This window comes from Haliaeetus leucocephalus, unplaced genomic scaffold (assembly GCF_000737465.1).
Source record: "Haliaeetus leucocephalus isolate CR32 unplaced genomic scaffold, Haliaeetus_leucocephalus-4.0 Scaffold273, whole genome shotgun sequence".
NCBI classification, from domain to species: Eukaryota; Metazoa; Chordata; class Aves; order Accipitriformes; family Accipitridae; genus Haliaeetus; species Haliaeetus leucocephalus.
Genome location: NW_010972709.1, coordinates 746,331 through 756,554, shown reverse-complemented (window position 1 = coordinate 756,554; position 10,224 = coordinate 746,331). Strand labels below are relative to the sequence as shown.

Below are 10,224 nucleotides of genomic sequence, written 5' to 3'. Positions count from 1 at the left end.
GCATCCATTTGTCTCCACCATGCCCCTATGCCGTATGGCCCACGGACAGGCAGTGCAGCTTGAAGAGGAGGCTGTACCTATAGCGAACAAGCCGGTACCTTACAGAAAGTGTTTTTGAAGCTCAGCCTGTGCCATAAGGCGTGAAACAGCAGCTCGCATGGGAGCAGGGGTTTGGTGCACGTGGGTGCCCTGCCACAGCCCATCCCTTGCCCAGCTGGGTGCTGCTCATGCCAGACTGACGGAGGGCAGAGGAGGTGCTCGCAATGCAAAACCACTGCGGATTTAGCAAAGCGCTTGCTGATATTTCCGACTCATCTGAAACCCTTGTTGCAGGGGGAGCAGCTCCTTGCTGGAGGCTCATCTGCAGCGTGTCGCGCGTGGAGCCCGGTGGTGGTTGTTGTGCAAGGCTCTGTACGGAGCCAGGCACAGATAAACTGAGCTTACACCTTCCTACTGCTTTGCTCAGGAGCATATTATCCCCTTATTGTGTAAGATGCACCAGGTTGTTAGCAACAGGTTTTATCTCACAAAGGTATTAAGTGTTGAGAACACCAGGACAAAAGACCCCTTATGGTCTGGAGCTGACGTGGAGCGGCATGTCCCTCCGCACAGGGGCTCTTCTGAGGCCGAGGAAATACCGTCTGCTGGGAAGTGGTTGGCGGCTGCCGGGACGGGTGGGATGATCCTCAGAAACCGCTTCTTGGGTCAAGCATTAAAGGAGATAAAAAATCTCCTGGTGCTTTTCTGGAGCCTCCCCACATGCTCGCTGGAAACTTGAAAAATTACTCTGCTACGGTAATTTGTGTGTGACAGCTTGTGTGCAAGTGTTAGTGGGGATTTGTCTGGAATAAGCTGATTTTCCAGCACGGCTCTTTCAGGGTCAGCAGCAGCCTCATGTGCTGCAGCCCGCAGAGTCTCGGGCTCCTTCTCCTTTGCTTTAGCTCTGGGCTCTTGGGTAACAGCACTGCCTGGTAACTGGGTATCCAATAACCTGTTGCTCAATGCTTTTCCCTGTTTTACAAATCTTTATTTATATTGGAATATATTAAAACCACAAATGCTACTTTATACACTCAATCCACTATCCCAGCTTTTACAATTTAGGCATCTTTCCACTTTTTCTGCATCAGCTTTGCTATATAAGGACCCACTGTTCCTACATGTTAAAGCAGAGGTGCCTATGGACCACTGTAAGGTCTCCCCTTGAGCAAGAGCTGAGCACTGCAGACCAAAGCCAGGCTTTGAAATTCAGGATAAGGCCAGGTAAAGAAAGATGATCAAAATAGTGGTATGGGGTGTTGTAAGCTTGGGGGACAGAGCCACGATTTTACCTACAAGCCTTACAATGTACTCTGGTGAGCAAGAAAAAAACGTGGGAATAATACCTATAATGGTAGAAATGCAGGTATGTCATTCTGTTTTATTTTTAGTGACTAGCCTGAAAAATCAGGCAAGAAGGTTGTTATAGCAAAATGAAAACCATTCTCTGAATTAAAAAACATATTCATTTGACAAAAAAATTTAGGGAATTTTTGTGTTGCAATATCCTTTTAAGGTTGTTCTTATTATTTTTACTGTTGTAAGGTTATAACATCCCATTTTAAAAAGAAAAGCTTTATTCCAAGTGTGAGTTGCTTGTATAATTGCAACATTAATTTGCATACCTACTCACAGGGCGGTTATTAGCAAGGGGAGCTCAGTGTAGTCTATAAGTTATGAATAATGACTTCATACTGTAAGTTTAAAATTATGTCATGGTGACCGGGGATGGAAAGGAGCAGGTTGCCCGGGGTGCCCATAAATAGGAATAAGCAAACAGGTGCTGGGGTTGTGTGGGAGCTGGCTTGAAAAATTCCCTGAGGATGTGCGTACGGACACCCCCCTCTTTGTGTGTGTCCAGATCTATTTGCCGAATGTCGCCCTAACTCATGAACTGTTTTGGTCCTCCTAAAGCTCATGTTTTCTAGTCACTGAAAAATTCTCACCCAGCTCGAAATATCTGACTCCTCTTCATCTCCAGGGGTTTGCCCAGCCTACTCCCACTTTTTTCCCGTTGTTCTTCCCCAGGTCCTGCCAGCACCCACAGCTCTCCCAGCCGAGCAGAAGACACCATGCCACCGGTTCTGGGCATCGCCCTCTTGTATGCCCTGCTGACCCCATCACTAAGCCAGCCGAAAGATGCCGTCCTCAGGCTCAGTAAAGGTGTTTTAAGCGATGGTGAGCCACTCTGCCTCCTTGTAGCGGGATCCTGGGAAACAGGAACCAACAGTGATCCTTGGGGGTTGATGCCCTTGTACCAGCACAGCCCGATCAGCCAGGGAAGGGAAGGGAATTGCACATGGAAGAGCATGAGGCTCACATGCCAACCTTCCCCTCCAAACTGAACCCGGAGTCATTTTTTTATGTAATTAAAATTTCAACTGGCCAGGCTCCTAAAAGAAAAGAGACATTGCACATGTGGAGGATTGCTACTCCCGAGAGCCTGCACTGCTCAGGAGGTGTGAGCCACTCGGCACCTCAGTTATCTCACATTTAGGATTTATCAGTGCCCAGCCCTTGCACCTCTGCCACACCATTTGCTGCCTGACCTGGTGCGGCTGCCGGCAAATTCCCGCGAGCTGCTTTATACAGGTCTTAACAAGGTGCCTCCTGTCCTAGATCCCAAAGCCCTTTCTGTTACATCATATATGGGAAAACTGACAGGGGATAGTTAGGGACTGGGATAGGCAGCAATGGTAACGGAGAGCACAAACCCCTCGACAACCCATGCTTGAAGAGCACAACGAGTAATGGTGTGGGCAGGGGGCCAACTCGAAGGCTGAAGTGGTGGCTGGGGAGGTGGCTCTGCCACACAAGCTGATGGCGGGTGATGTTTCCAGCTCTTACAGGCTCACTCAGGCAAGGCAATGCCCTCCAAGGCGCCTTCGGAGAGGTGCCGCTTGGGAGCAGACCTCCCGGCACAGATGGAAGTGGAGACCTGTTGGGTGGCCTCGGAGGAGGTCTCCTCGGTGGTGGTCTGCTTGGTGGCGGTGGTCTGCTTGGTGGTATTACTGGTGGTTTGCTGGGCGGCGGTGGTGGAGGGCTGCTGGGGGGGCTGACTGGTGGTCTGCTTGGTGGAGGGGGCAATGCCGGCGGTGACTCGCCAGGTGGAGGGGGTGGTGGAGGCGCTTACGGGGGGGAGCCCAAAAACTCTCCCAGAGGCTGGCCGGCAGCTGGTGGCGATGTCCCCAGGGATGGCATCCCTGCAGGGGTTGCTGGAGGAGCACTGGGACAAGGAGGTCTGCTCGGCGACGGAGGTCTTCTCGGCACGGCAGGGATCCTCCGTGGCCCCGGTGGCGTTCTTGGCAGAGGAGGGCTTCTGGGCAATGGAGGGCTGCTGGGAGGTGGTGGCCTGCTCGGCGTCCTTGGCGAAGGCGGCTTGCTCAGCACCATCCAGGGGCTCACTGGGTAAGGACAGCACCGTCCGGTCTCCTTGCAGGGGGGGCAACCTCAGTGCTGTTTGCTGGGGGGCGATGGTGATGCTTCAGTAGATGCTCAGATCTGGTTTGGAGCTGATGCTTTGAGATAAATGCTGCCTGGAAGCCCTGCCAGGTTTGCATCGCTGGCTGCAAAAGAGCCTCTTGAACTACACAAGTTAAAGGAATCGGTAGTTGAAAGGCGCTTGCCCCTAGAGGGTGCATCGGACCACGCGTCAGCTCTGGGCAGCTAGTGCCACCACTGCCAATGCTCACTTGTTTGCATTTTAACTCTTATTTAAAGCCCAGCACCAAGCAGAAGCACAAGCAATAATGAGGCAACTAAAGCAAAGCTTCTGATAAAACTGGAAAATAACTGAGAAAACTTGGTGTCTTCTGCCATTTCTGGTCTAAATGGCCTCTGACTCACCCACCCCTGGAGCAGTGGCTTTGTGTGAGCAGTAGAGCCCGGGTGGGGGGGTGCTGGGCTCAGAGCCCACTCATGGTGTCCCCTCACTGTCCCTGCAGGCTGAGGATCGTGGAGCTGACGCTCCCCAGGGTGTCCCTGCGGCTCCTGCCTGGCATCGGCGTCCACCTCAACCTCTACACCCGGGTGGCCCTCAACGCCAAGAGGTAGGTCGGGCTGGTGCTGCTGGTGGCAGTGCCAGCCGTGCCCCGGGCTCGCTGGAAGCACTGCCACGAGGGGTGTCTCCAGAGGGACACACTGCTCCTGTTCTGTGGGAAGAGGCTGCTCCTCTGAAGGTTGCTCCTTTCCCTTGCACAGCCTCCTGGGCTTGCTTGACATCGCAGTGGAAGTCAACATCACATCAAGGGTCAGGCTAACCATGGATGGCACGGGCTACCCCAAACTGGTGACAGAACGATGCAATACCCTCCTTGGTGGCATTAAAGTCAGACTCCTGAGAGGGTGAGTGATGGAGGTTTCCTTCTCTGCCGGCATGAGCCACCTCACCATTGGGCTTTGCTGGCCCCAGCCCGCACCCGCAGAACGGCAAATGCACAAGGGCATTTCCCCATTGCATGTCTCAGTCCTGTGGGTGACCGTGACACTGGCAGCCGCTGTCCCTGCAGGTGACAGTGATGGTCACCGGCCATGGCATGGGGCTGAGCAAAGGGCTTCTGGCAGTGGTGGTCCCTGGGTGCCCCTCATGCAGCTGCAGTAAATGAACATGTTGCCCCAGAGGCCTGCACGACCCCACAGTGGTCCTGGAGGGACATTTCTGTCCCACGTGCCACATTCACAGGTCAATTTAACTGACATTGCACGGGGTCTCCTGAGACATAAGTACGTGGTATGTAAATCATAGAAACCACTTGGGCTGAGGTTGTTTCTGCTCATTTAAGGAGACTATACACTAGTAGATAAAAGGCAGCACTAAATTTCCCACTGGCTATTTTGGGATGCAAATTACACTTATCTCATGCAAAATCCAAGCGTACACAATTCACTTTGCTGTTGCAATTGCCTTGCTCCGGGAGGTCTGTGCTCCACACTATTCACAGGGAATTGTTTAACAAGACCCATTTACTTTGCAGCAGGTTTTTTTCATGGTGCTCCTTTATTTTTCCACAGCCTGCTCCCAATTGTGGATAATTTATCGGCAAGTGTCCTGAACAGACTTCTTCCTAATCTGGTAAGTCGGAAGAAAAACTCCATCCTGGAAAGGAGTGATGAGTCTGAAAAGCTGCGGTGCAGCTCCCCGCAGCATCGCTTGCATTCAGGAGCACCTCTGCTGTCCCAGGGCTGCTGCATCCACCCGCCCACTCAGTAGTTTGGGATGAGCGGGGGACACATGCCATGTCTCCACCTGCTTGGGAGAAGCTGCTCCCTCCTCCCAAATGCAAAATCAGCAAGCCCGGTGCAGGTCCGCCCAAGTGCCTGGGAGTTTCTAATGATGCTCTGGACTGTGTTATGGGCTAATTGAATCTCCTTCCTCCTGAAAGCCGGGGTCTGTCCAGCCATCCCACATGGGCTCCTGGGACCCAGCCCTAACCCTGCTTCTCTGATGATGGGCAAGGTGCCCAGGGCCAGATCCAGAGCTGGTGCAGCCTCAGCAGCACCATGGAGTGACCGGCGGGGACTGCCATCCCACACGCCCGGAGCTCCAATCCCCAGGGAAAGCAAGGCAGAGCTGGGCTGGGCTGCGTGTCCTTGCATGGCTCTGAACGCAGGTTACCCACTGTCCTTCCCTGACTCTTGCAGCTCTGCCCGGTGGTCGACATCGCCCTGGGACTCGTCAATGACCAGCTGGGTCTTGTGAACTGTAAGTACTTGGTGGGTCCCACGCCTTGCCCCTTGTGTCACCTCCGCTCTGCCAGTGTGAGGACTGTGACGCTTTCCCCTCCACTTCTGCACCCCAGGTGGGAACAGTGACCCCCCCCACACTTCACCCTGCAGACCCCAGGTCTGCCCCATACCGGGAGCGGGGACCCCCGGCAGCTCCTTGCCCAGACCCCCTCACCCCCGGGCAGCAGCCAGGGAGCAGTGCCCCAGCACGCTGCAGGATGCGCTCCTCTCCCCACCTCTCACCTTTCCCTGTCTCTAATGATGGACAGAAAGACCCCTGGGTGCATAAAGTTGTCATTGGTGGGGGCTGTGAGCTGTCCCCCCCATTTGCAGCAGCGGCACGCACTGCTCGTCTCCTGCGGCATTACTGCTCAGCACAGAGCACTCGGAGCCGGGGCCAAGTGGCTGCCCTGAGCCCACCTGCAAGCCAGGGCTCTTCTGGAAGAAAAAGAGCTGCCGGGCAGGGGAGGGGGTATTTGCACCCGAGCCCAGCAGGGAATCGCTGACTCCCTTCCTCTCCCCCCAGCACTGGTGCCCCTGGGTTTGCTGGGCAGTATCCAGTACACCGTGTCCAGCCTTCCCCTGGTAACCGGCCAGTTCCTTGAGGTAGACTTGAACGTAAGTCCTGCATCTTCTCCTTCCATCTATGTACCAGGGTTGGGATATTTCACTTGGGTTTGGGAAGGTCTCCTTGGGCCACCTACACCTGAGCAGTAGGCTCCAAGGAGGCTGTGGAAAGTTCTGGGAGGTCCCGGCTCGGTGCCCTGCTCTTGCTGCTGCCACCGTCACGGGAGAGTGCAGCGGGGTTTGCATTTCATGAACTTCTGGAGAAGGAAATGTCACGGGGCCTGACTTGGTGTGGTCGTGCGTGCAGCGATTTCACACTGAAGGAACATGAAGTTAACCATAAAGGCAAATATTGCAAACATTTTGGCCTGTGCTTCCTTCCCCTGTAACTCCAGACTGTCGTCAGGACAGCAGCAGGAGGCTTGGTGGACTATCCGCTGGGAAAGCCAGAAACTGTCCCCACACCACCATGGGTCCCCATGCCACCCCTGCCACCCATGGCAGACACCAGCTCCTCACAGCTGGGCCTTTCTGTGAACTTCCTCGGCTCGGTGCTCTCTGTCCTGCAGAAGGAGGGTGCCCTGGACCTGGACATCTCCACCGGCATGGTGAGTGGGGAGCACTGCCTACCTCTGGGTTTGGAAGGACTCGGGACTGTTTGGAAGGACTGCAGGCTGGTCCCACCATGCGATGCTTTAGCACCTCTGTACCATCTACCAGGGTCTCTGCTATCTTAGGTGAAAAAATGCGAGTGAGAGACCATGTGGTAAAAGGCTCATTACCGGTGAAAGCAGATTCTGCTGAAAACCTCCATGCACAGAGGCAGCATTTCTCTCTTCTCTGTCACAGTTTCCGGAGCTCCCGCCACTAACGACCTCGACCCTTGGAGCCCTGGTTCCTGCGGTGAGTCCTGGTTCCCCCTTGCACTGCAAGGAACCTGGTCAGAGAAGCAGCGTCCAGAGGTTGGGGAGGTCTCCTCATCCCTTCCTCCTCAGAGGCACCATCCCAGACATCCCAGGGAGGTGAACGAGCTCTGACTCGGGTCCAAAACTGGAAACCGCAGCAGGGCCAGAGCTCCGTTTGTCCCCCCATCCTCTGCAGCTTTCTCGGGTCACAGACGAGCCTTGCAGCTGCCCTGTCCGCCTGGATGCGGGGCTGTCTGTGCTCCTCCAGCCAGGACGAGATGCTCTCAGCGGGACTTGCGGCACCCATGGGGCTGAGCTCACGGCTAGCTTGACTTCACTTCAGCTAGTTGAGATATAGACTCGTTGGGCTGGAGCAATTCAGCACCAGATGTGCCCCCTGAGAGCAGCACTGTGCAAATGCTGCCGGAGCAGGCAGCCTGCTCTGTGGTTCCTGGTTCCAGCCACCAGAAACTTTCCATTTTTGGATGTTGACAGATTTTCAAGGCATACCCTGAATCACGTGAACTGCTGCTGAAAATTGCAGTCCCTGAAGCACCAGTGGTGACCTTAAAGAAAAACAAAGGTGTGATCCAGCTCACCGCTACAGCAGAGGTGGTGGTAATCCACCCACATGATGTCCAGAAGTCTCTCTGCCTTCTGAATATCGTATGTATGAAGGAACAGCCTGTGCAGAAATTCCTCCTGCAGTTTCCCCCTCCCAGCACGGCAGGCGTGGGGGTGCCGGTAGATGGGACCTGCACCCGACGTGATGTGGCTGGGCAAGGGCTGGGCAAGGGCTGGAGGAGCCACCCCTGCCCTGCCCTCTCTGTCTGACTGCAGGACACCTCCTTGCTGGCCTGGTTTTCAGTTGAGGACAACAAACTGAAGATCAGCGTTAGCCTGGAGAAGTAGGACCCTGGTCTTCATCTGGGAGGGTGGCTGGGGTGGCCATGGATGTGGGACCTCCTGGGCTCTGCAACAACGAGGGCGTCGACAGGACTGGGTCATTAGAGGAACTGCTTGGATTTCACTCACCTCTGCTTCCTCCTGCAGGGCTGATCTCTCCTTGGTGTCTTCGTCCATTGGTGGTTTTGATGTAAGAACACGAGCAGCCTCAGCAACATACGAAATCCATTGCAGAAAGCAATGTGCTGATAGATACTGGCTCAGGAGAAATAAGGGCCAATTACGGTGTAACAGTTGTGTTGTATTTTGAAGAGCACCTTTCACCTCTGGAGATGGATTTTTTTTCCATGGATGATCCATGAGCAATTTTCAGAAAAAATCCTCACTGAGAGGGAGAGGTTTTGGGTCCTTGGTGAACCGCAGGACATCCCGCACGTGTCCACAATGTCCCCTTGGGATGCACCTGGGGAGGCTCATCCCCATGCCTCATAGGGAATGATGGCAAAAGTTGGGAGGAATCTTGGGCTCCCCTGTCACAAGATACCTGCACATAGAGCACATTTGGTTTCCAGAGGTGGTTACTGCAGGCAGCTTTAACGCCAGTGGAAAGGGGCCTGTGGAATGGCATTAGCCGGGGACTAAAAATTGACCATAGAATGCTTAAAGTCCAATTTCTGTGGAATTGGGAGTTTGCATTAGACAGGTGTGGAGCTGGAGCACCAAGGGTTCAGGTCAGGTTTAGCTGGTGTGAGCGGAGCATCCCCATGTGCCCAAGGACAGGGTGAGGCCAGGCTGACCACGGGACCAGGACCATCGATGGCACTAAGCGACCCCCCCTCCCTGTTGCAGGTCTCGCGCCTGGAGATGCTTGTTGGCCAGATTTTCGATGTTGCCTTCCTGCCTGCAATGAACAGTAAGGAAGCTGTTATGCCTTATCCACGTATTGATGAGTGCCAGACTGTACACTATATGACAAGTTCATGCAGGTATAACTTACCTCGCCGTATAGGATAGGAACCACTGGGACTGACCTGCACTGACGGGGGGGCTCATTTCAGATGGCAGCATTTTGCCGGGAGGCGAACCCACATATCACGAAGCAGGGGCCCCGCAGCCCCCCCATGGGTCTTCTTGCTCCTTGCCGCTTTTGCTTAACATGGGCAGGAGAAAATGACAATAAGTTTTGCCAACGCGCTAAGTCCCATGACACAAAGCCTTTCCAGAGAGCCTTGCACTCGTGGAGGGAGGGGTTTGCACACAGGGAGGATGGAGCTGGGGACCAAGCCCTGGGCAGAAGCTCGGCAGGGACCCCCCCTCCCACGGCGCTGAGCCGGGCTGGCTTGTGACCCGCAGGTGTGCTGGGAGCAGGGGTTCCCCTCCCCAGGCTGCTGAACATCGACTTCACCAACGCGGACGTCGACGTCATCGAAGTAAGTGCTTCAGCTGTGCCCCAAGGTTCTCCCGACGGCACCTCAGCTCTGCCCCGGAGCAAAGGCAGCGCCCGTCACTTGCACGGAGGATGTTCAGAGGGAAGGTAACCCGTCTGCTTCACCAGGATCTCATCGTGCTGTCGGCGTGAGCCAGGGACACCGGCTTGGGAAGGGACCCCTGGTTTTCCCCGTCCACCCCCGGAGGGATGGGAACTCAGCCTGCCTGAAGGATCCCTACCACATTTCTCTTAGTACCCAACACAGCAAAACAGCAGCTTGGTCTTTTCCATGCAAATGTTGCATCCTGCCTGCATTGCTTGGAACAGAAGGAACGCAGGTGGTTTTTGCCTCCAAACGCTGTGTTTTGGACTCTTTTGTGGGTGCTCGGAAGGATGCGGGTGTATTTTGTATTCTCGTGCTCAGGTTTAATAAAGTCCAGCCCTCTCTGCAGCCACAGTGGGTGCTCAAGTCTGTGGGGCTGGCCAGCTCCAGTGAACCCCAGGGGCTCAGGACAGACCCCACAGTGCTGGTGACCCTGGCTGCTGTGGGTGGGAGGGCTGCAGCCCCCTGCCCAGTTGCCCAACACCCAGCTCAGGGTGGGCAGAGAGCTGTCTGCCAGCAACCGCTGCCTTAGACCCAGGCATGTCGGCCTC

At 54.9% G+C, this 10,224-nt stretch overlaps 1 protein-coding gene across 1 annotated transcript; it reads left to right on the top strand.

Annotated features, from left to right (window-relative positions):
* The first annotated feature begins 27 nt into the window (after positions 1-27).
* Positions 28-9,720, top strand: BPIFB4 (BPI fold containing family B, member 4). Its single transcript, XM_010569739.1, has 17 exons — positions 28-32; positions 613-674; positions 2,068-2,217; positions 2,880-3,447; positions 3,984-4,088; positions 4,240-4,383; positions 5,050-5,110; positions 5,680-5,740; positions 6,290-6,381; positions 6,726-6,938; positions 7,180-7,233; positions 7,731-7,901; positions 8,076-8,143; positions 8,289-8,331; positions 8,991-9,054; positions 9,495-9,571; positions 9,697-9,720. Exons 1-17 carry the CDS (start codon positions 28-30, stop codon positions 9,718-9,720), a joined length of 1,962 nt encoding a protein of 653 aa, XP_010568041.1.
* Positions 9,721-10,224: the final 504 nt, after the last annotated feature.